The following is a 27,438-nucleotide window of genomic DNA, read 5'->3' on the forward strand; positions in this document are numbered from 1 at the left end:
ACATGCTACTTCTTCCACTTGAAAGCCCTGTGCCTCACTCATATATTACATGCCAAAAATTGGTAACTTGTTTATAAAATTATACTTGAAAACACACTATATTTTATACCACTTGCTTTCAGTTCACTACTGGGTAACAATTGTTCAGTTTTTTATGTTTCCCTCTTTCTTTAAAATCTGGAGCTTATGGGTTTCTACCTCACCTCACCCCACCCCACCACCGCCGCCACTCCGCAAATATGCTTTTAGTACTATGCTTGACAACAATTTTTGGTTATAGTTGAATCAAACTGTTGCATTCTAGAAGCTACTATCTCTCAGACAATGTTGAATATTGTACAACTCCAACTGCGTTTTGTCCTGTCCTGCCATACATTTCCATGAAGGCCTTGTAAATTGGAATTGTTTGTCTCTTGTAGATGGCTATGTTACAAAGAAAAGGATGTAAGTGTTCTCTGCTACGACTGCATTAGGTCTGTCCATATAGAAAGCAATAGAAGACCACTAAAAGAAAAGTCTCTTTTAAAACAAGAAACGGGAAAAAAAGCTGCAGAAAAGTTATAAATATGGAAGAATAGTCTTTTTCATCAAGAGCATGTCACAGTTATTTAGCAACATGAAAATAGTATACCTTTGAATGACCAACTTGGGCAACATATGCTGGTTGATCAGGGGAAAGCAAGAACCATTTTATTAGTAATTCTTAGTTCGTTCTGGTTCCCGTATAGAACAGAAAATGCACTGAGAGTTCATGAAACAGTCATTGGAAACCTCCTGTCAGTTCTTGATGATAGAATTGCTGTCCCGGGATCCTGGGTTTGATTCTCGGCTGAGTTGGAGATTTTCTGTGCTCGGGGACTGTTATCATCATCATCATCATCATCATCATCATCATTTGTGACAGTGGCTAGACTGGACTGCAGAAAAAGAAAAAAAATTGGACTGTATAAAAATTGGGAACTTGAGCATGGACAGTCTTAATGCCAATTTGAAATGCTGTGAACTATTAAGACTGGTATAAACTATGCTGTATTCGAAGGCAGCTTATTGATGAATGTGATAGGGTTAAAAAACTATTTCAGGAATTTATTTGCCTTATCATTTTGATTATGGCAGTCCCAATATCATCAGCATCCTTTGAGAGCTCATTCAGCACTCCGTGATGACTTGAAATGACATATTAAAGACCCATTCATTTACTACTCTTTCAGGTTCATCAAGACAGGATTGGGAAATTGATTTCACAGATGTAGTGAAAGAAATTGTTCCACAGACTGTGGAAAGACATTTGAGCATTTTATGTAAAACCTTGGAGCCTAAAAAGAAACCAAATAAATGCCTTCTTCTTTTTGAAAGAAATTGTGATTTTCTTTTTCCATTAAGATGCAGTGCACAGTGTTTCTAAGACAGTATATAATAGCAATAATAGATTTATCAATGGCTGATTGCTATCGCAGTTTACACTAAATCTTTACCACTGATCATAAGTAATCTCGGAGAAAAATATAACTGATGTGTTCCCTGCTCCATGATATCTTTTTCAAAATTAAAAGAATAAAATTGTTTCCAAAAAGCATGGAGACATATTTACAAATTGTTTCTCTTTGTACAACAAGAAAATGTTGACTGCCTTACACCTTCCTATACTGTAGATATATGTATTAGCATAACAGTTGTGTTGAAAGATACATGTCTAATCCATATTAGATCAAATCAGTGAGTAGACATGCTTCCCCACACTCTCTCCACCCCACCACCTTCCAACAATCATTGAAAAAGTTTGTTCCATAAAGTTATGGGCGTGCAGCCGCATAAATTCAGCTGCTTCTTCTAATATTTTGGCTGAATACTGTCCAACCATCTTCAGAGTGAGCTGAGGTGACTAATGCTCCAGTATTTGCTCCACCCTTTTAAACCCAGAGGACTGAACCACTGCATAAGCGGCACACACACAAATGCTCCCCCCCCCCCCCCCCCCCCCTGCCCACACACACACACTACTAAAAAACACTTTCTTTGTGGGTATAGGACTTCAGATAATTCTGTACAAACACAGAAAAATTTTCTGAATTGCTGTTATATTGTCTGGTTCTATCCTTTCACTGAGTGTCACACAATTGTCAGATCTAAGACACCACATGATGAATTTGAAACTTTCAAGTTCATTGCGAAAGAAATTTTTTCAATACCGTCGCCATCAGATCCCCACAGATCCCGTAAGCTATGTTACTTTCGTTAACACCCGCTAAGATGAAGAGACCTATTAAGGCCTTCAGTTTAAGAACATCGGTATACAAATTTGTATGCAGAATTATAATGAACAAATTGTCACCATCTGTTAAGCAATTTCAGCATTCCGAAGGCTTGCTCGCTGCTTCCACCATATCAGTAGCTCAAGGTAACTTTCAAGTAATAATATGGTATAACTTTATTCCATTTTGTCCCTTGATCCATCCAATATAGTAATGGCCATTTTCCTCCCCATCTGCAGTGTTGTCTTCCTGTAATTTTAAATCTTACAACTGGACTTCAACTTCGTCATGATAAATGTGCACACTTTGTCTTCAAAATTATCTTCAACTTCATTATTATGCCCCTCAAATATCTTTTCCTTTACTTCAAATTGTTTTGGGTTGAGGAGATTGTACGCTTTACTATAGATTGTAAAAATCAAGTATATGCTCCTAAAATAATAAAACTTGTGAAATAGTGGAACCAGCCACAGTGTATCAATTTTATATTCTATATTCAGACGATAAGAATAAACACTCTGAAGATTCCAAAAGAAAATAATGCTTTTTACATTCTAAAGTAGCTTTATACTACTTACAAAGCTATGTTGACAACAGTATAGGTGTACCATTGAAATAAAACTTGTGTGGATGCAGTGTATTGAATGAAGCAATTGGCTCATATGTCAACAACAGAAAAGTCACTCCGATAATGAAGCACGTAGCAATGAAAGACATTTGGAAAAGTGAAGCTACTAACGAAAAGGCATAACTGCTGTCAATTGTTGACAAATAATTGACAGAAAATTCCAATGTGTTTCAATTTGTTCAGCCATGGTGAAAAGAAAGGTAATATTGAATTGTAAAGTAGTAATTTAAAACATCAATATGATGTCAAAATTTGGACTGAAGTCATGGTTGGCACTCATACTGTACTGCTACTTGATGGCAGACAGTTTGTATAGGGGATTTTGCACCATATTGACATTTACGTGTTGTCGCACATCAGTCACTTGTCTTGCATTGTTGGTGTGAGGCAAATTTTAATTAAGTTTTTTCTCATGCCTCTTTACATTCTGTTGACTCATATTCCAGAACCATCAAGAATTTTCTGTGTAATGCTGTCAGGATAGAGGGAGAGTGCAGCGAATTCAGATAGGTGGAAAAAGGATACTGAAGTGAAGTGCACAGTAAGTGCTGGAATAAGATAATGAATGAAATGATCTTAAATGAAAATAGTAAATACCAGAAAGCATGGTTTAGTAAAGGAAATAATTTTTGGTATTGTACATATTGTTGCTAGCATGAGAATGAGTCAATGATAAAGTCATTTTTCTAAAAACAGACAAAATTGAGCTGTAGTAGCTGCTGCAGAGCAAATTAAACTCAGATGACTGTTTCTGTCTCACTTTGAAAACGTTTAAACAGTTAACAGCTGAAACATTGGCCAAGGAAATAATGGTGACAAGGCTGTGGTCTTGAAGCTAATCATACATGCAGTCTACTCGAAAAACTCGAATAATTGGTTACTTTAACAATATCTTCATGCCGTGGATGGGTACGTTTGGAGGACTGCATGCATTTTCAAAGAGCTGCCTGTGTCTATCTACTTAATATTTCTTCCCTTTTTAAAACTGCTAATTTCTTAAACTAATTTCACTGCAACACATACAAGTAATACATGTTTTTAATTTCATCAGAATACAGTATTTCTGTACCTGCAAAGTACTGCATGCTAATATCACTTTCCTTTTTTTAGAAAATTCATAATGACAGTATGTTTACAGCTGTTGTTTTCCAGTCACAACTTGTGCTGTCAATTTCCATAACTTAAATACTCGTATCTTTACAGGCCCCAGGAGAAACTATAAAGCTTGCATCTTGTGTGAGGAGGATGTCTGAATCCATAGAAAAGCGCTTCTGTTTTGACATTACACCAGAAGACAGGTAAGGTAGCAGTAAGTTGTTATGCGTCAGTTTCTGCCACACTAAAAATAGTTCTTCTTTTCTTCCTCTTTCTCTTCTTCCTCCTCCTCCTGGAATGTTTCTGCTTATGAAGGTTATTTACAGAGCCTCTTCCAAACATCTCTCTGTCTCCCACAGTCTATCCTTTTGCATCTCCTCTATTGCAGTCCTCTTCAGTTCACATCATCCTTCACCTGGTCTCTCCATCTTATTTGTTATCTTCCACTTGGTATTTGTCTGGACTCTGCCCATTCTAGGGCTCTTCTCGGAAATCTTTTTAGTCCCACTCTTTTCATGTGGCCAAAGCGTTTAAGCCTAGTACTTTTTATAGTTTCTTTTAGGTGCTTGATCTGCACGGTGTTTCGTAGTATTTTACCGATGATCCCTCGTAGAAAGTGCATCTCTGTTGCTTGTATTCTGCATGGATATTTATTTGCCAAAGTCCAGTAGTTTGATCTATAGGTCCAAATCTGAAGATAATATGGCATTGCTTGGGCAGATATTTTCCAATTTATAACTATGTTTGATACATAACAGAAAATTGTTTGAAACTTTATTATTATCTCCAAAATTTCATCATTGATGTTTCCTTTCTTGGGTAATTTACTTTCTGGATGATTGAAAATATCTCCTTCTTTAATAATTTTCCCTCAGCAAGTTACATCCCTATTTTTTTCATTTTACCTGCTGACTTTCATTACTTCACTTATCGCTAAGCTTCTTCCTATGCCTGCTTCACCAATTAATCTCTGCCAGATGTTTAGTTGTTCTTTCAGTTTCTGCCCATTTTCTTCCCAAGTCATCTGCATATGCTAGATTTCCATATCACCTGTCGTTGACCCTTGGTGAATTTTCCTTATGGTGTTGTCTACGACTATATTAAAAAGCACTGGTGAGAGTACACTTCCTTGCCCTGTCAGTTACATACCATTCTAATTTTTTGCTGTCTATTATGACACAGTTGAGGTATTTTTTGCAGTAAATTATAGTAGTTATTAATAAACTTACGTGTAGTATCATATGCTCAAGTGTCTTCATAAATGGATTTCAGAGACAATTTTTCTTTATTTTGTTTTACCGCAAAGAAAATTAATAAGGTGTTGTGATTGAAGTACCATGTTTTCTTGTCAACAAGGTTGTTTGCGTATCCTTCACTTTATGACAACTTGGACTCGGCTGGGGACACTTCCAGTGTGGTGTTTGGATAACAGTGGAGGAATGACAGCACATTACTCCTCAAAAACTGAAACCAGAGGAGGTAGTGATGTTGGATGCTGGGATCTGGGACAAAGTCAACATTCTAACTTTTCCAAAATTGTTCTGTCAGGTTCAGGTTGGGACTCTGGGCCGACCATTCCATTTCATCTATGTTACTGTCCACGAATCATTGCATGGCAGATCCTGCTTTATGACTGGCCCTTTTTCATGCTGACACAATCAGTCATCATCTCCAAACTGTACCTCTGCTGTGCGCAGTACATAAAGCTGTAAAATGCATTCGTATCCTGCCACATTATTCAATTAAGTGCAGTAATGGGACCACACCCAGCCACAAAAACAAATATCCTTGTACTGCAACACCACCTCCTCTGTACTTTACTGTTCACACTACACGTGATGGCAGATATTGTTCTCCATGCATTCACCAAACCCAAACCCATCATCAGACTGCCACTGAGCATAGCATGATTCGTCACTCCAAATAACTCATTTTCAGTTGTTCACTGTCCAGTGTCATTGCTCTTTACATCACCTCAAGCATTGCTTAGCAACGGCTACAGGAATGTGTGGATAACAAGGAGCTGCTCGACCATTGAATCTCACTCTTTTCAACTCACTATGCACATTGATTGTGCTGCTGAATTGAATTACAACTCGATTGTGATTCCTTCTGCTGATTTCATGTGCGGTGCTCTAGATTTCCTGTTCGTCAATACATTAGTCCTGGCGAATCTCAGTTTTAACTGTGGTTGTTTCTTCACATTTCCACTGCATAATCACATGAACAACATTTGACTTGTGTGGCATTGGAAGAATACAAGTGTCCCTGGTGGGTTTGTTACTCATGTGATATCCTTTGCCAAGTTCCCTTGTTCAACCCATTCTGCTGTCACTGCCTCCCTCCTGACAACACTGTCTTTCATACTGGTGGGACCACCTCTTGTGTCATGCAGTGATCAGTTCCTCATTATGTAGGCATATCTGGGTACTTTTGACCAGAAAGTGTATGTGATAGAAATATGTATCCTAATGATGAAGAAGCTGTTGTTGAATCAGTCTCAAACTATAATGTTACATCTTAACTGTTCTGCACAGAACAAGAAAGGGAACACCTCACTGTGAGACCTATATTCAACTCGTCCTGCTCTGAACTGGAAAGGAAAAACTCACCTAAAATCTATATTCGGCTCAGGAACTGCAAGAGATTTGCTCCCAGCATACACATGAAATACACTACTGGCCATTAAAATTGCTGCACCAAGAAGAAATGCAGATGATAAACGGGTATTCATTGGACAAATATATTATACTAGAACTGACATGTGATTACACATTTTCACGCAGTTTGGGCGCATAGATACTGAGAAATCAGTACCCAGAACAACCACCTCTGGCCGTAATAATGGCCTTGATACGCCTGGGCATTGAGTCAAACAGAGCTTGGATGATGTGTACAGGTACAGCTGCCCATGCAGCTTCTACATGATACCACAGTTCATCAAGAGCAGTGACTGGCGCATTGTGACGAGCCAGTTGCTCAGCCACCATTGACCAGACGTTTTCAATTGGTGAGAGATCTGGAGAATGTGCTGGCCAGGGCAACAATCGAACATTTTCTGTATCCAGAAAGGCCCGTACAGGACCTGCAACATGCGGTCGTGCATTATCCTGCTGAAATGTAGGGTTTCGCAGGGATCGAATGAAGGGTAGAGCCACAGATTGTAACACATCCGAAATATAACGTCCACTGATCAAAGTGCCGTCAATGCAAACAAGAGGTGACCGCGATGTGTAACCAATGGCACCCCATACCATCACACCGGGTGATTCGCCGGTATGGCGATGACGAATACACGCTGCCAATGTATGTCTACTGCAATGTCGCCAAACACGGATGTGACCATCATGATGCTGTAACCAGAACCTGGCTTCATCTGAAAAAATGATGTTTTGCCATTCATGCACCCATGTTCATCGTTGAGTCAAGGGTAACTGCAGCCATGGTCTCCGAGCTGATAGTCCATGCCGCTGCAAACGTCGTCGAACTGTTCGTGCAGATGGTTGTTGTCGTGCGCAAATGTCCCCATCTGTTGACTCGGGGATCGAGACATGGTTGCACAATCTGTTAACAGCCATGCGGATAAGATGCCTGTCATCTCGACTGCTAGTGATACGATTCCATATTCTGCTAACAGTCATTGGATCTCGACCAACGCGAGCAGCAATGTCTCAATATGATAAACTGCAATTGTGGTAGGCTACAATCCAACCTTTATCAAAGTCGGAAACATGATGGTACGCATTTCTCCTCCTTACATGAGGCATCACAAAAACGTTTCACCAATCAAAGCCGGTCACCTGCTGTTTGTGTATGAGAAATCGGTTGGAAACTTTCCTCATTTCAGCATGTTGTAGGTATCGCCACCGGTGCCAACCTTGTGTGAATGCTCTGAAAAGCTAATAATTTGCATATCACAGCATCTTCTTCCTGTCTGTTAAATTTCGCGCCTGTAGCACGTCATCTTCATGGTGTAGCAATTTTAATGACAGTAGTGTATAAGCACATATGGATACCATGTTGACAGCGAAGCATGTAATGAAGAATTATTTAGGAATAAAGAGATTAGACTCACCGAACGGCAGAAGCATTGCGCCGTCGACAGATACACGAACAAAAGGTACAGAGCTTTGCTTTGCTAGCTTTCGGAATGTAATTCTATTCTCAAGCAGAAACACACACACCTGTTTTTGCATGCCCATGTCATACCAGGTCGCCGCCATGCTGTTCAGAAAGTTATGAACTAGCGTGATTGTTGCTTGGTGGGAATGGGATAGGAATGGACTAGGACATTGTGGAGGTTGGGTGGGTGCCAGAACACCATTTGGGTAGTATGTCCCTCATTTCGAGGCATGATGATAGATAATCAAAGCCCTGACGAAGGACGCGGTTCAGTTGATACAGTACCGGGTGGTATTGGGTGACAAGGGGAGTGCTTCTTTGTGGTTGGTTCTTGCGATGGATGTGAGGATCAGGTGAGTGTGGGGATATGGCACGGGGTGAGGGAGTTCTCATCACCGCAGATGCTTCTGCCATGGGTGACCAGGCTGTATGGGATGGAGTTTGTGGTATGGAAGGGATGGCAGCTGTCAAAATTGCAGATACTGTTGGTGAAGGTGGGTTTGATATGTGCTGATGTGTGTGGATGGTGTCATCTGAGAGGGGGAGAATGACACCTAGGGTTTGGTTTGTGGAGGAGGACCAGGTGAAGTGGATGGGAGAGAAGGTGATGAGATTGTGGAGGAATGAGGGGAAGGTGTCCTGGCCTTGAGTCCAGATTATAAAGATGTCATCAGTAAACGTGAACCAGACCATGGGTTTGGGGTTTTGGGAGGCTAGGAATGTTTCCTGTAGGTGGCCCATGAAGAGGTGGGCGTAGGAGGGTGCCATGTGGGTGCCCATTGCTGTGCCACGAATTTGTTTGTATACCTTCCCTTCAAAGGTGAAGTAATTATGGGTTAGGATGTAGTTAGTTAGATGTATGAAGAATGAAGTGGTGGGTTTGAAATCTGTAGAGCATTGGGAGAGATAGTGTTCAATCACAGCAAGGCCACGGGCATGTGGGGTGTTGGTGTATAAGGAGTTGGGACCCAGGAGGTAAGGGTGTGGGGATGTGGAGAGCCAGTCCAGGAAGTGGTTGGTATTTTTAATGTGTGGGGCTATTTTTTGGACAATTTTTATGAATCGTTTGTGTTGTGACTTCAACAACATGTTGCAGAAACCTGTTTAGAGAATTCAGTATACTGACTGCTGCAAGTCAGTATATTTGTTCCTAAATTAAATTTGTTTTAAATCATATATTCTGTGTCTAATTAGATGCCCTGTATACAAAATCAGTACTTGTAACAGAACAACCTATTCAGGGTGATTTTTTTTTTTTTTTCCACTGTGTACAAATTCTAGGGACTGATCAGTAAGAGGATACGGAACAAAAAACGTCTAATGAACTTATGTCCAGAAATGTATGGTTCTCATGCTAGAGACCATTTATTCAATCATACATTGTTACAGATACTGCGGTCTAACACACGCTGTACCAGGTAGCCACATTTACAGTATGTGTTGAAAATAGTTTCCATGTGCCTCAGCGCATGTGTGTATGTGCTGTAGCATGTTCTCTCATACATTCACATATGCCAGGTTGCATACAGGATATACGATACTTTTGAGATGACCTCTTAACCAGAAATTGCATGGGTTGAGATATGATGAACAAGCAGCCCATGCAACTGGACACCCTCAACCGGTCCATCGACGAGGGAGGACACTATTGAGATGTGTCTCGATGTTAATGGTGAAGTGGACTGGAGCACCATCATGTAGCAGCCACATAACCCTTCGAATCATCAGTGACAGTTCTTCCAGTAGGGGAGGCAAAGTCACCCATGAGAAACACTGGTAGTTCCGGCCTGTTAGACAATGTGGAAGGAAGACTGGTCCCAAAATATGGTTGCCAATTATCCCGGTCCACACATTCCATATGCACCAATGCTGATTATTCGCTGTCACCATATCATGGGCATTCTGCATGGTATCCCACAGATAACTGTTACGATAGTTGAAGATACCCTTCACATAGAGGTTACCTCGCCTGTGAATTGGATGGTCGACTCACATCCTGGAATCGTAGTTGCCTGATGAAGAAACCAGTGGCAAAACTACTCCTGATGTGGGAAGTATGTTGCTAGTACACCCTGCACAGGCTGTAAGTGACAAGGGTAGTAACAATTGTCATGGAGAATGTTCCACATGGTTGTCTGGTTTACCCTGTACTGGTGTCTCAGCTGCCTGGTCATGATATTTCTTTTATTGAATGATGCCACCTTGCTTTCAGCTGTTAGAATTTAATTTCATGACTGCAATTTTGGCAGTAAGCCATTTTCAAGCATAACATTTTGACATATAGCTTTACATTAAGCAAGCTAACATTGTAATTACATTATTAAATGAAAATGAGCATATGGCATCGTTGGCCAGGAGGCCCCATTTGGGGAAGTTCGACTGCCAAGTGCAAGTTTTATTTCATTTGACGCCACATTGGGTGACTTGCGTGCCGGTGATAGGGACGAAATGATGATGAGTACAACACAAGAACCAGTCCACGAGTGGAGAAATTCTCCAACCCGGCCAGGAATCGAATCCAGGCCCGCTTGGGTGGGAGGCGAGCACATTACCGCCCAGTTAAGCAGGCGGAAATCTTATGCTTGAAAAGGGCTTAATGCCAAAATTGCAATCATAAAATAAAATTCTAGCAGCTGAAAAGAAGATGACATCATTTAAAAAGTAATTATACTCCATTGGCAGATTGCTTATGAGCACTTATTTATTTGTGTGTTGTTAAAAATATCAGTTTTGTGAGTGATACGTACACTGCTGCCCATTAACCTTTTGCACTCTGTAATGCAGAAACAGGTCACCTCCGTGCGCTTGTATATAAATTGCTGCCACAGTTGCACAAGTCTCTTTGTGGAAACACTATGGCCACTGGCCAACATGTAGGGTATACACTAACACAAAAAGTGCACTTCATTCCATTATATGTGCATCAGCATTACAGTACAAAACTTTTTACTGTGTGATAGTTCTTTGAACTCATCATGGGGACCGAGCGAGGTGGCGCAGTGGTTAGACACTGGACTCGCATTCGGGAGGACGACGGTTCAATCCCGCGTCCGGCCATCCTGATTTAGGTTTTCCGTGATTTCCCTAAATTGCTGCAGGCAAATGCCGGGATGGTTCCTTTCAAAGGGCACGGCCAACTTCCTTCCCCGTCCTTCCCTAATCCGATGAGACTGATGACCTCGCTGTCTGGTCTCCTTCCCCCAAAAACCACCACCACCATCTTCATGGGGGACTGTTACCATCATTACTTCACTTGAATTGTTTACAAACGAATCACTGTTATCATAAAAATAATTCAGGTCACACTCATTTTAACATAGACATTCCTCCAAAAGCAGTACATCTCTGCCTCAGAAACAATTGTGTGTAAAGAACTGCCCATTGTAAACAATGTAGTATAGAGGATATATGACTAAATGTGTAGGTGATTTGGAAATATGTAGGATGTGAAATTTAGTGTAGAGAACTGCTACCTCTTGTTGCAACAATTGCTCTAACCTGTTGGAGCATGGAGTTAAACTGAGCTTGAATGACAGATTAGGGGGAATGCTACTCCATGCTGCTTCAGCTCTCTGCCTGAGTTCATCAGTCTTAATACACTGGTATCCAAAATTAAAGCAACAAACCACTATTTCTCTGTCCTGTGTCTAATTCATACAAACTGTCAACAGATGTCCATACGACTGTGTTCTGCATGGAAGATAGCTTTCTGGTCAACAAACAATGATACCAATCATGACATCAGGGCACCCATCAAATGGGGTAGTGTTTGCCAGAGAGTCCAAATCCACAAGCGCTGTCTACACAGTCACAGATGGTGCTGTATGACATAGTGAAGATGCCTACCAGACTCTTTGCAGTGGAGGGACACAAAAAGATTGGAAGCAGGACAGTAGCAAACTGATGTGGCATGATGGCTTAACATGAATCGTTCAGTTGTTTTTCGGATGTGGTGACAGTTCATAGAGACCAGAACTGTATCCTGAAGACCAGAGCGGGACTGATCATGTGTGACATCCGAAAGAGAGGAACATTATTTGGCTGTAAGGGGACGACGGTACTACCTTAGTACTGCACAGTATCTGGCATCTGACCTCGCAGCATCCACTGGACGTGTTGTACAGAGGCAAACAGTGTACCTCCCCCCTCTCCTCCTCAGCATGGCCTCCCAATGCTGCATGTAGCAGCTTTATCCTGTCCTCATCCACTTTCCTGCACACTCCCACCCAGATGTTGATCATGCAAGTCAAACCTATGAACTTCACTTTAATGACTGCTTCACAGCTTGTGCCATCTGGATTCTTCCTACCAACACCAGCTCTTTTGAACTGTACAGGTGGGAAATCGCCCTGCTACATGTCCTGTGTTCCCATAACCACACTGACCTTGACATTCATTAGTCCCCCTCCCCCTCCCCTGCACCTGGAGATCACAGTGGTCGTGTGTGTGTGTGTGTGTGTGTGTGTTTTTTTTTTTTTTTTTTTTTTGTCTTTCTGATAAATGACCGTCTGAAAGCTGAATGTTTTTGTCATTGTCTTTAATTGTACCTGTCTGCAACTTGATCCTCCTCCTGTGTGGTGAGCATCAATCTACCCTTTCCATATTATTGTTCTCAAAACCCTATGATACAAATCAGTTGTTCAAGTTCTGTAACGGACAGTGATTGACATGCACCATGCCCTTGATTTTCTGGATATGAGAATAACCCGTTTAAATCACATGTGTTCCTAGTCAAGGTCTCTTCAGTTGATTGCCAACCACTTTTGAAATTGGAGAACGATTTGTAATGCAGCATTAAACCTAGAACATCATCTCCATAAACTTGTTTCCAAATTCCAAATGTTTCCGTATATGGTTTCTCAATGTGAGTGCAAAATTCCAATTTTGTTGTTGCTCAGGACTTTGGGTCAGCCATTTTAGAAATGATGATGAAATTTGCACCACCCTTCACTCAAATAACAATAACTTGGAAACAAAACCAATATCAAGAATGTGATAGCTCAGAGGATTGTGGTAGATACTTGATGCTACCATTGTGCCACTTGGATTTTTGGTTATGTAAATTTTTTAAAGAGTTATTGTGTGAAACAGATCTCACATTTAAGACATCCACGAGTTTTTATCAACAACTCTGTTGGTCATCACAATGTCAGTGAGTTTGTCAATGTTGTTAAAATGTTGCATTCTTTCAGAGAATGCTCCAGTTTGATGGTGTGTATCAATAAGTCTGCAAAAAATGTTTTTAAGATTTATGCCTCATACTGCACTAAAGCTTTTTATGTCCCAACTTCAAATTTGTTGCAGTGAGCAAGCTCTATCTGAAATCTAATAAGCCTGATGACACCATACACAGATTGATAGGATGGACTGAATCAACTAAAAGAAAACTTATGATTGCTAATTACTTCAGTAGCTAATTTCATACTGAATAATCTTTTCATCAGAGAGCTGATGTTCCTAGTCAACATTTGTGGGGAGGATGACATTTGTCACTTAAAACAACACAGCCATAATGTTATTGTATACAATGCACATCACAGATTTAATAGATAAAGAGGCTAAGAAATCAATAGTAAATGTTAACTACAGAACTACCAAGGAGTAAGTAGATCCAAGTACTGGATGTGCTCATCTTACACAGCTTCCAGAATCATACAGTAGTAGTGACTTTCACATGCATTTTGATAGTCGTTTAAGTAATATAGTATTGCACTAGTTGACAAACTGCCTATTGGCTGCTGTCTCGGGTTCTTCGGCCGATGTTCATCTGATGATTTTACTGACGTTTCGCCAGCATGAGTGACTGGCATTGTCAAAGCTTCACCCTCCATTGCCGGTGGTGAACAGTTGATGTCTGTTGGTCAGTTGTTGCACTATAGATGATTTGAACAAAGGAAAGTTAGGTTAGCTAGTACCAAAGCAAATATGATTACATGCCAGGTATCATGTCCTCATTTATAACCATGAAAATGTCCACCGTCACAGGGCAAAACATTCACCTACTGTGATGTAGAAAGTCGTAATGCCTTTTACGACAGTGAATTAATCTGGAGCGAGGCCTATCAAGCACATGAAATAACCAGGCTGTTGAACAGGTGTTATTGTGATTATATTAAGTGCTTTTGATCATTCCCAATGATAGAACACTTTTGTTTGTATCAGAGGAAGCAATTTTGTATCTGTGAATTCCAGACAAGAAGTTCCTCTTATAGAGAATTTACTGAATCAATCTGTAGTGTTTATGTTTAGGAAACTCTTAAAGTTTTATTTATCCCAAAACCAATTACTTTTGTTAATTGGTGAGACATGGAAATGGTTGAAATAATTTATGTTATCATTCCAGCTCAGTTGTTTATGTAATTTTGTACAGATGTGAAATAGGTATTTATCATGCTTTGTTTCAGACCCGGTGTAGTATACACACTGCAGGCATTATCAGATGAGGACCGCAGATTGTGGATGGATGTCATGGATGGCAAGGAACCCGTAAGTCCCCAATCACTTGTTCCGGTATGTGCACTTATCTTTTAACACTTCATTTCAATACTAAACTGTATTACAGTACTTGTAAGTTTTGTTTAAATAATGAATTTAGCATGATAGCTGTTTCAGTATGAGAATGTATTTTTATAACTGCATGTTCACATATTTATAAATGTGTTAGTGACAAATGCATAAAAGTAACAGTTACTTTTAATAGTTTCACTCTATAAGCATTCTTCTTTATTTAGTTACTGATATACATATTTCAGTTGCTTCAGTTACAAGAGCTGTTCATTTAACTGACTTTTTAACTTTCTTGGTGCTGTTGGTATATTTCTATAACTTAGCTCTTATAGTTAGCTGTTTGGCTCAGGGTGATACTTCATGCTATGTTATATGTGTAGAAAATTGTTAGTATTGTATAGAGATTCATATGTGAAAATAACTTTCTTTTATTTGCTTCTTTAACATCTTGCATTCCATAATCTCATTACTGAAATACAATATATAATCTCTGAGAAAGTGGCCATATGTGCCAACCATTGAAGCAGTACACAGTCATTTATTTAAATTCATCATAAAATTATACTGTTTTATTGTGTTAAAGGCGCATCAGATGTTAAGATCAGATGGCTCTGAATCTGTTGTAATATGACGTCAGTGTCATGATAAGTGACTGGCTCTTTTGGGAAAGGAATAAATAGTTTTTGGGTAGTGTTACCTCATTGCTTTCAAGATGTTGTTTATGCTATATGTTTTACTTTGTGGTTTTCTCCATCCCTGCCTCCATCCTTCATTTTCAACAACACACACATCACTGGACGACAGTACAGAGGGACATGAGGTTGGATACTTCTGTTGTAGCTGTTAAAGTCAACATTTCATTTGAAACTCCTACTTCTTCTTAGTTGTCTCCTCGCATTAGGTGAACATGTCCCAGTTCTCACATTAAGGAAAAATGATTGCCAGTTCAGGGATTGACCACAAGGATTCTTTGTGTGACAATAAGATATGCTGATGGAGGTGACTCTGCTCTGTCCATAGATGTCATTCTGCTTGTAGACTGACAGAATTTAATGTGTGTCATTAAGGCTTACTGACAGATCAAAATAAATCTGCATTTCCAATATTTTGAACAAAATAGTATTTGTGAGACACAAAAGGAGGCATTTAAGAGGACTGTCACAATCATTTTATTGTTACCATAAAGGAGTTCCATGTTTCCATGCTATCATACATGCCTTTCACAAAAGAAAAATCTTCAATTTTATCGTTATAGTGGTTCTTAAAAACAACAATTTAGTCTCATTTAGTGAGTTTATCCTCCATAATGGCTTCTATTAAAGCCAATTACAAGCAAATCTTTCTTGTGTGCGTATCGTCTTGTAGCACTACTTTTTGAATTGTTAGAGCTCATCTTGTGACTGATAGATGAGCAGATGTCTGTTAAAAATTGCAATACAGCAATTCTTTTGGTATTGCACAGTAAATAATCTTTCAACAAATTTATTTAAAAATAGTCATTTACGAAAGGACAATGAAAGCAATTACCTCAATACCAACAACCGGCTTTTCTTTGTAAATCCAAATCTTTTGTGTACAATATAATAATCAAATGTTTCAGATAATATACTCTTATCTTCAGTTAGTATGAATTCAAACAAGGTGAAAATAATGCTGCTGCTGTTCCTGACATTGATACTCCAGAATTAACAACATTGGACAGTAAGCATGTTGTGTCTTTTGTGTTATGTGAGCTTATTAAAGTAATCATGAACAAAAACAGAACCTTAATGCAGAATTAACTAAAAACATAGAAAGTGAACCAGCAAGACTATTTGGCCATTTCCAGATGAAACTACTGTGAACAGCATAAGTGTAATATGTAAAGTGGGAATTGACAATTGCACACTCTCTCGACTAAGGATGGCACACTATGGCTTCTTCTTGTCTTATTCATTTTATTGCATGTTATTGTGGATACTCTTGTCATGCAGATGACTTTTTAATTTAAAGAAAAGAAGTTGAAAGAAAAACGTGCCATTACTTCTGTACTACGTAGGAGACATTGTTGTAAATACCTGTAGTTACATCACATGGCTTTACATTAAAACCAACTTCAAGTGTGACACAGTACTACTGGGATACCAGAGCCAAGTAAGACATTGAATTCTCAAGATACAACCTGTCAAAAACCACAGGCCTCACACAGGAATGTGTGTAATTTTTTTGTAAACTATTACAGTCTGATTGTCCTGTGTTCTTTAACATTCAAAGCCAGGTTTTAACAATCAATAACTAGAAAAGCCAATTTTGTAGCTCATTATTCACTAAATAATGATGACATTACAGTGCAGTAACATTAACAATAATCAAAAAAGAACTCCAGCTGCAACAGCACCCAATTAGAAATTACCAGATTAGAAATTTGTCAGAGCCAGTGGCACCAGTTGAAGACATCAAGTCTGTGATGATCAGAGCTGTTTTGCTTTCAGCCAACACCACCTGACATCAGCCCTAACCTGTGTCAAACCCATTTCTGTCAAATAAACTGCTCTTGCTACTGGAATTCGTTCCTCGTCATTGTTAAGATATCACAGTTGAGCATTGGCTCTCACTCCAAACATAGTAAAAATGATTAATAATGTGCTAAAGAGGCAAAGAATGTCAAAAAGGAAGACTACAGATAAGCCTTACATTGTCTGTTGCTCATACTAAATTTAACAAGACATGTAAGTCCTGCAGGGTAGCATCCTTGGCATGACCTTTCACGTCTTTCTGCTAACAATAAAACATTTATAGTAGTAAGATATTTCCAGCACCTTTTATTTCTGAATTATTTTACCTCTTTCTCTCCTTCTGGTCATGCCATTCATTCCTTTCAGCTGCATTTTATGCTGGGGAGAGTAGAATGCCAAGTAGACAACAGATATTTGAATTCTCCTTCCAAAATGTGTAGTGTCCAGAAATTAAGCATTGATTTTGTTCAAATGATGATAATAATAATAATAATAATAATAATTTAAGAAAATTCTTTCTAGAACGAGCAGAAACTAGCAAAATACACAAGGCAATCACTCATATAAATACATCAGCTACACCATTGCAATTTCATAACCACTTCTACAACCCTTTAGATCACATAACATCAACAGATACAAAGAAAGTAAATTGGAAAAAGAAAACACTACACGGCAAGCACCCGTATCATCTAACACAGCCATACATAGATCAAGACGCATCCAACACATGGCTAAGAAACGGCAATATATACAGTGAGACGGAAGGATTCATGATCGCAATACAGGATCAAACAATAAACACCAGATATTACAGCAAGCATATTATTAAAGATCCCAATACCACAACAGATAAATGCAGACTTTGCAAACAACAAATAGAAACAGTAGATCACATCACAAGTGGATGTACAATACTAGCAAATACAGAATACCCCAGAAGACATGACAATGTAGCAAAAATAATACATCAACAACTTGCTCTACAACATAAACTAATAAAACAACACGTTCCCACATACAAGTACACACCACAAAATGTACTGGAGAATGATGAATACAAATTATACTGGAACAGAACGATTATAACAGATAAAACAACATCACATAACAAGCCTGACATCATACTCACCAATAAAAAGAAGAAATTAACACAACTAATTGAAATATCCATACCCAACACAACAAATATACAGAAGAAAACAGGAGAAAAAATTGAAAAATACATCCAACTGGCTGAGGAAGTCAAGGACATGTGGCATCAGGATAAAGTCGACATTATCCCAATTATACTATCAACTACAGGAGTCATACCTCACAATATCCACCAGTACATCAATGCAATACAGCTACATCCAAACATATACGAGGGTTATTCCAAAAGTAAGGTCCGGTTATAAAAAAAAAATCAAAACTAAAATGTTTTTTCAAAACAATTGTTTTATTTACATTCCTTACATCTTTATCTATTTTTCTACATAACTTCCATACTTATTTAAACATTTGTCACATCGTTCAACAAGCTTTTGAATGCCCATGTTATAGAAATCGGCCGCCTGTGACGATAACCAGTCCTTAACTGCTTCTTTCACTTCATCATCTGTGTCGAAGCGCTTGCCGCCGAGAAACTCCTTTAAGTAACGGAACAGGTGGAAATCACTTGGTGCCAGGTCCGGACTGTAAGGAGGATGGTCCATCTGTTCCCATCCAAATTTCTTGATCAGAGCTTGCGTTTCATTTGCAGTGTGGGGTCTGGCATTGTCATGCGACAACAAGATTCCAGACGACAAAAGACCACGTCGCTTATTCTGGATTGCACGTCGAAGTTTAGTCAGGGTAGCGCAGTAGGCGGCTTTATTAATCGTTGTTCCTCTCTCCATAAAGTCGACTAACAATACTCCACGTCTATCCCAGAACACAGTCGCCATAACCTTACGTGTTGAGATTGTCTGCTTTGCCTTGACCTTGACTGGCGATGACGTGTGACGCCATTGCATTGACTGACGTTTAGACTCTGGAGTGATGTGAGAAACCCATGTCTCATCCCCTGTGACAACATTGTCTAAAAGACTGTCACCTTCCTTATGATATCGCTCCAAAAAAATCAAGAGCAAAAGCCATTCTTTTCATTCGTTGGGGCTCAGTAAGCAGCCTGGGAACCCAACGGGCACACAATTTGTGAAACTTCAAATGTTCAGACACAATTCTGTACAAAGTTGTTCTACTCACATTTGGAAAATGCATGTCTACGTCTGTAATAGTGAATCGGCGATCTTCACGAATTTTTTTGTCAACCGCATTGACCAAATCGTCTGAAATCACTGATGGTCGGCCACACCGTGGTTCATCGTGCACATTATCCCGTCCTTCATTAAAAGCTCGCACCCACTTGCGCACTTTACTGTCGCTCATTATGTTAGGACCGTACACTTCAGTAATCTGCCGATGGATTTCCGCCGCTGAATTGTTTCTTGCAGACAAAAACCGTATCACTGCCCTTACTTCACAATCGGCGGGCTGATCAATTGTCTTAAACATTGTAAAGTGACACTGTGAACTACACTCAGCAACAGTAACAAAGCGAATGGCGGCGTTTGACGCGCAAGGCTTGCCGGGAGTCGGCGCGCATGCGTGTTTTGTCATTGGCGCCAAATTTCAATAGTTACGGCGAATCGGACCTTACTTTTGGAATAACCCTCGTATATACAACTACAAAAATCTGTAATTATTGATACATGTTCAATTACCCGAAAGTTCCTAAATGCAATATAACATATACCATACAGTTACAAGGAAGTCACGCTTGACCGAGGTCCGCGTCACGTTCCATTTTTAACCAGACTTAAGTCTGAGAAAAAAAAGTCAATAATAATAATCCCCGTGGAGGCCCGGGAAAAGAATAGGCCTCCGGTATGTTCTGCCAGTCGTAAAAGGCGACGAAAAGAACAAACCACTAATAGGGCTAACCCCCCTTTTAGTGTGATTACTTGGTTCAGGACAGAACTAAAGAAGCCTCGGACAAGCGCCGTCATGGTCGTGGACGACGTTTGAACCCTTTGCCCGCCCACAATGGTAACGACACTGCTAGCCAACTGGAAAATGATTTAAATCCAAATAGAGGTGTTTTGCAGGATATGCTTCCTGCAACCACCCTAGAAGGAAAACAAAGACAGAGGATGAGATGGTCAGATGAAGTTAATCGACACCTCGTGTTCTGTTATTACTAAGCAACAAACCTACGAACCAACACAACTGGGTACAGATCACAAGTATACACAACATTTATTACCAGATACCCGGAATTAAAATTTTTAACAGAACAACGACTAGCTGATCAGATCTGTGTAATAATAAAAAATAACAGGATACCCCAGTCAGAATTAGAAAACATCAAACAACAAGTACAACAAATACTGGAACAAAATAATGTGCAATTAGAAGAAGAAGAAAATACAGTAATGGACTCAAACATCCCAAAGCAAACAAACAAAGAACAACACGCATCAATTAAACAATCAGAGGAAAACGAAATCGTAAGACAGCCACCAGCGCAAGCACAAATAGAACATGAAGTGACACACATGTTATATATAGAAGAAAAATTTCAGTTGACATATATAGAGTACAAAGACACAAATACAGACATTAGACCATTCTTGCATAGACCACCAAATAACCCACAAGTTGAAACAACAATAAAAACTATCAACACAATCATACACAACAAAATAAATGAAAATACTAGTATGGAAGAGTTACAACTACTGGTTTATGTAGGAGCACTCACTACACTAAATATACACACTAGGCAGAGATCAGAACCAACCAACACACAGAAGAAACCCACAAAACCAGCATGGCAACACGGGCTACAGATCAGAATAGAAAAACTGAGAAAAGACATCGGACAGCTAACACAATTTATAAGAAATGAAATATCAGACAAAAACGAAAAAGGTTAGGTAAAATCTCACAACAAGAAGCAATAGAGCAATTAGATGAAAAGAAGCAGAAATTACAAGCATTGGCCAAACGACTTAGAAGATACAAAAAAAGTGAAAATAGAAGGAAACAAAACCAAACATTCAACACAAACCAAAAGAAATTTTACCAAACAATAGATAACACACACATAAAAATAGACAATCCACCAAACATAACAGACATGGAACACTTCTGGAGCAACATATGGTCAAACCCGGTACAACATAACAGGCATGCACGGTGGATACAAGCAGAAACAGACTCATACAAGATGATACCACAAATGCCTGAAGTGATAATTTTACAACATGAAGTCACCCGAGCAATTAATTCTACGCACAATTGGAAAGCCCCTGGAAATGATAAAATAGCAAATTTCTGGCTAAAGAAGTTCACCTTGACACATTCACATCTAACTAAATTATTTAACAATATATATATATATATATATATATATATATATATATATATATATATATATATATATATATATATATATATATATATATATAAAAAAATTATTTAACAGTTACATTGCAGACCCATACATATTCCCTAATACACTTACACATGGAATAACTTATCTGAAACCTAAAGATCAAACAGACACAGCAAACCCAGCTAAATATCGCCCCATAACATGCCTACCAACAATCTACAAAATATTAACTTCAGTCATTAGACAGAAATTAATGACACATACAACACAGAACAAAATTATAAATGAAGAACAAAAAGGCTGCTGCAAAGGAGCACGAGGATGTAAAGAGCAACTGATAATAGACGCAGAGGTGACATATCAAGCTAAAACTAAACAAAGGTCGCTACACTACGCATACATTGATTACCAAAAAGCTTTTGATAGTGTACCCCTCTCATGGTTACTACAGATATTGGAAATATACAAAGTAGATCCTAAATTGATACAGTTTCTAAACATAGTAATGAAAAACTGGAAAACCACACTTAATATCCAAACAAATTTAGATAATATCACATCACAGCCAATACAGATTAAGCGTGGAATATACCAAGGAGACTCATTAAGTCCTTTCTGGTTCTGTCTTGCTCTGAACCCACTATCCAACATGCTAAATAATACAAATTATGGATATAATATTACTGGAACATACCCACACAAAATCACACATTTGCTATACATAGATGATCTAAAACTACTGGCAGCAACCAATCAACAACTCAACCAATTACTAAAGATAACAGAAGTATTCAGCAATGATATAAATATGGCTTTTGGAACAGACAAATGTAAGAAAAATAGCATAGTCAGGGAAAACACACTAAACAAGAAGATTACATATTGAATAACCACAGTGACTCCATAGAAGCGATGGAAAAAACAGATGCCTATAAATACCTAGGATACAGACAAAAAATAGGAATAGATAATACAAATATTAAAAAGAACTAAAAGAAAAATATAGACAAAGACTAACAAAAATACTGAAAACAGAATTGACAGCAAGAAACAAGACAAAAGCTATAAATACTTACGCTATACCAATATTGACCTACTCATTTGGAGTAGTGAAATGGAGTAACACAGACCTAGAAGCACTAAATACACTTACACGTTCAGGATGCCACAAATATAGAATACATCACATACATTCAGCAACAGAAAGATTCACATTAAGCAGAAAGGAAGGAGGAAGGGGATTCATCGACATAAAAAACCTACATTATGGACAGGTAGACAATTTAAGAAAATTCTTTCTCGAACGAGCAGAAACTAGCAAAATACACAAAGCAATCACTCATATAAATACATCAGCTACACCACTGCAATTTCATAACCACTTCTATAACCCTTTAGATCACATAACATCAACAGATACGAAGAAAGTAAATTGGAAGGGGAAGGCACTACATGGCAAGCACCCGTATCATCGTAACACAGCCACACATCGATCAAGACGCATCCAACACTTGGCTAAGAAAAGGCAATATATACAGTGAGACGGAAGGATTGATGATTGCTATACAGGATCAAACAATAAACACCAGATATTACAGCAAGCATATTATTAAAGATCCCAATACCACAACAGATAAATGCAGACTTTGCAAACAAAAAATAGAAACAGTAGATCACATCACAAGCGGATGTACAACACTAGCAAATACAGAATACCCCAGAAGACATGACAATGTAGCAAAAATAATACATCAACAGCTTGCTTTACAACATAAACTTATAAAACAACACGTTTCCACATACAAGTATGCACCACAAAATGTACTGGAGAATGATGAATACAAATTATACTGGAACAGAACCATTATAACAGATAAAACAACACCACATAACAAACCTGACATCATACTCACCAATAAAAAGAAGAAATTAACACAACTAATCGAAATATCCATACCCAATACAACAAATAAACAAAAGAAAACAGGAGAAAAAATTGAAAAATACATCTAACTGGCTGAGGAAGGCAAGGACATGTGGCATCAGGATAAAGTTGTCATTATACCAATTATACTATCAACTACAGGAGTCATACCACACAATATCCACCAGTACATCAATGCAATACAGCTACATCCAAACTTATATATACAACTACAGAAATCTGTAATTATTGATACATGTTCATTTACCCGAAAGTTCCTAAATGCAATATAACATATACCGTACAGTTAAAAGGAAGTGACGCTTGATCAAGGTCCGTGTCACTTAACGTCTGAGAAAGTAAAGAAATAATAATAATAACAATAATAATAATAATAATTATTATTATTATTATTGTTATTATTATTATTTGTAATGTAATTTGTTTATTGCATGTTACATTCAACATAGCACCATTCACATCCTGATACAGCTCCCATCTGGTGGCTGTGGCATGAAAGACATTTTGGAACATTTGTGGTGTTATAGCTGCAGCAGCTTGTCTAATTTGGTGTTGGAGCTCCACTAGTGAGTTGATATGGTGTCCCTTAATAAATCCCCAGAGGAAGAAGTCCATGGGTGTGAGATCGGGATCAGATTAAGAGTCCTGTGTGCCCAGTCAATCTTCCAGGAAACACTTTATTCAAAGATATTCGCACATTAATGGCATGTTGGCCTGGTTCCTGTCAAGGTGGGAGTAAACATATGCATTCATTCATCCCGCACAAGCTGTGGTAAAAGAAACCTTGTAGCATATCAAGCTACTTTGTCCTGTTCATACAATTTTTGGTGAAGAAAAATGGGCCATAGTTTTTGTTAATGGATGCTACTATCCACACATTAACTTCTGTGTAATCTGTCTGGAATTCCAGGTGCTCCACTGGTGGTGTGTCATGTGCAGTTATGTTGGTTAACTCTTCCACAAGTGTGAAATGTTGCCTTGTCACTGAATAGAATCTGGTTGAGGATGTTACAATTTTAATCTGTTTCAAACAAATCCTAGCACATGTCCATGTGCTCTCCCAGATTTTCATCGTGTAACTAGGGAAGAATCTGCAGATTGAACACTGTTTTTTTCAGTGTGTGTTCTAATACTTTGTCTCATGGAGTGTGGGTGTCCAGTTCCACCTACGATTGTTTCGTGGAACTTGGACATGCATTCAGTGCATGTTCTAATGTTTTCAACTTGGTCAGCAGAGTTATGTGGGTGGCCTTGTCTGGGCTCATTCTTAAGTGTACTAGTGTGCTAAACTCGTTCACTAATCATTGAATTGTCTTACCAGTTTGTCCAGGTTTATGGAATTGGCGATCAAATCTCATCCAAATTTCACCATGTGGTAACCTCTGCAACCACCATGTCACAGTGGCTATCCTCTCCTGCACAGTTGGCATCTCATTTGTTCTGGTATCTGTAACTACAGAACACAAGTTTAGGAGTGCCATGAAGCCAACCCACTGTTTTCAGCAACAACTGCAACTTTTACATCTGCAGTGCACTGGTGTATACACCTTACCCCCTCCACCAATGTTTGCTACAAAATCGATATTTAATTTCTGGACACCCTTTCCATGTAATCTGTCGCCATGAGAAAATCTGAGAGATTAGAATATTAGTGACAGATTCTTTGGTTATCAGTTCATTGTCAGTTTGGTGAGGTTCGTGGGCATTGTGTGTATTGAAAAAATTACTCCAAATCAATCCTTCCAAATTTCTGAACATTTTCATATACGTCAATATAAGAACCTGAGATGCAGACAGCTCCTGCATATTGCTGCTCTACATCTACTTGTATGCAGTATGCCACTGAAGAATCATACTAGTGATAGGCATTTTGAGAACCGTCTCTGAAAAGTCGAGTCGGTATAAGAGGATCGCGGACAGCTACCAGAGCTGTTGCCAGCTTCCAGCTGCAGGAGAAAATGATAGTCATCTGCATAGCCCCGCTGTAGAGATGTTTACAAAATAGTATTACGTTATTGGTTGAGGTACGTGCACGAAGCTGTAGTGCCCAGCCGACTGCTGCTGTCAAGGTTCTGCTTAACACCAGCTAGAATGTAGTCTTTGTACTTGCCTCTGAGGAGAGATTTTAATGCAATAAAGCTGACTTTTAGGTTGGTGGTATGAGCCCTAGTGGTGAAGGATTTGAGATTTGGCCAGCAAATCTTCAAGCTCTGTTCCAGTGTCTCCTGGAAAAACATCACATTTTACCTTCGGAAGGGGAGGGAGGGCATTATTTTATCTCTCATGCTGTTGTTCATATGCTATCATCATTACTTGGAGTAGTATTTTTAGTCATTTTCTTCAATCATTGTGCTATCTACATTGATAACATTTAGTAATATGCAATTTATTCTGAGGATGCATTCATGAAACCAGTTTATAAGGGTTTCTCATTGTTGTTGCTTTGAATTGAACTGCTTTGGAACTGCTAGACAGTAGTCAATAAATCTGAACTGATCACAGTATGCCCTGTTTACTTTTTGTCTCCTCTGTTGTTTAGTGTATAATGAAAGCAATATAGGCTAAAATCTGTAGAATTTTCAAAACTCTTCAGGTGACACACAAAGAAATTTCCCACTGAAACACATTTATATTTCATAATATATTACAGCAAAATTGATACTAATCATTAAATTCCTTACTTTTCATCCTTGCTGCAATGAAATAATGAAGACATCTATTTCCCCCTGCCCCCCCCCCCCCCCCCCCACCCCCCTGCTCCTCTCTCTGTCTCTCTCCATGTATTGCTTAGTCTGTCCCTGTTAGTTTTGGGAATGGTTGATAAAAAAATCTTTACCTCTGAACATTACATTTCTTAATTAAGTATTAAATTTACTAAAACTCAGCAAATACACTGTGAATATGAAGCATAACACATTGAAAAATCTTATTACACTTTTAAGATTTTGAATATTGACCTTGTCTTATCTGAATTTGCAAAATTTTACACATTGCAATCACAACACATTTCATGCCAATGCATGTGTAGACTGTCCCGTGTATCTTGACATTTTCATATCAAACAGTAACAAGTGTTTATTTAGGTGGTGGCTGCCTAACCGTTTAAATTGTAGTGTCTTTCTATTCACTCTTTCCATGTTAGTGTTTCATAGTTGCAGCATGCTTGAGCTTGCATGATGTAGCAAAGAGTTTCTCCTTATACAAATGAATAGTTTGACTCATTAAAATTTTTGTTGGGTTTCAGACATATTCAGTACCTGGTAAATCATCAAAATCTGAAGAAACATCTCTAGATGAAACAGGGTTTAGATTTGTCAGCAAGTGTATTGAAGTTCTGGAGAAAAGAGGTCAGTAAAACACCGTGGATGATTTTTATGAAGTTTCTGTGCCATATTTCAATTGTAGACCATAAAAAAATTATTCATTGTTGAAATATTAAGGCACATAAATTTGAACCTGAACATTATTATAATTTAAGAGCAAAGATAACAATGAATAGTAGAGGCATGGAGTCACCTCAACCGTTTCATTAGTTATTACCTTTGTTGCTAAGATATTTACATTATATCAGGCATTTCCATTACCACTTTCAACATAAAATTCCTATTTCTCTGTGAAAATAATAAAAAAATTATATATGATTCTTGTAATAGAGATTATCTTGTGTATTTAGTACATTTTTGAAGAAATATAACTTTAGAATACCACAAGACTACATTCCATTAACATATAAATGTCGAAATTTGTTAAATACCAGAAAATATTACTGCATGGTACAGCTTTTTAGGTGTCAGTATGTTGCTTACACTCAGTTGAGAGATCTCAAGATCAATGAAAACACACTGTATTATGGTAACACCATGCAGTGAAATTGCTTTAGAATTATACAGAAACATGTAACATTATTGAAATTCCCATACAGGACCATTCATTGTGTCTGTACAGGCAGCTTCTGTAGTGGTTCTGACTCT

The 27,438-nt window shown here is 38.5% G+C and overlaps 1 protein-coding gene across 1 annotated transcript in view; it reads left to right on the forward strand.

Annotated features, from left to right (window-relative positions):
* The window catches only part of LOC124622334 (rho GTPase-activating protein 10), a 576,429-nt gene that overhangs the window by 496,309 nt on the left and 52,682 nt on the right, over positions 1–27,438 (forward strand). The window contains exons 10-12 of the mRNA XM_047148011.1: positions 4,084–4,178; positions 14,502–14,583; positions 26,712–26,814. Coding sequence (XP_047003967.1) covers positions 4,084–4,178; positions 14,502–14,583; positions 26,712–26,814 — 280 coding nt within the window. The remainder of the gene's footprint in view (positions 1–4,083; positions 4,179–14,501; positions 14,584–26,711; positions 26,815–27,438) is intronic.

Source organism: Schistocerca americana, chromosome 7, assembly GCF_021461395.2.
Source record: "Schistocerca americana isolate TAMUIC-IGC-003095 chromosome 7, iqSchAmer2.1, whole genome shotgun sequence".
Taxonomy (NCBI): Eukaryota; Metazoa; Arthropoda; class Insecta; order Orthoptera; family Acrididae; genus Schistocerca; species Schistocerca americana.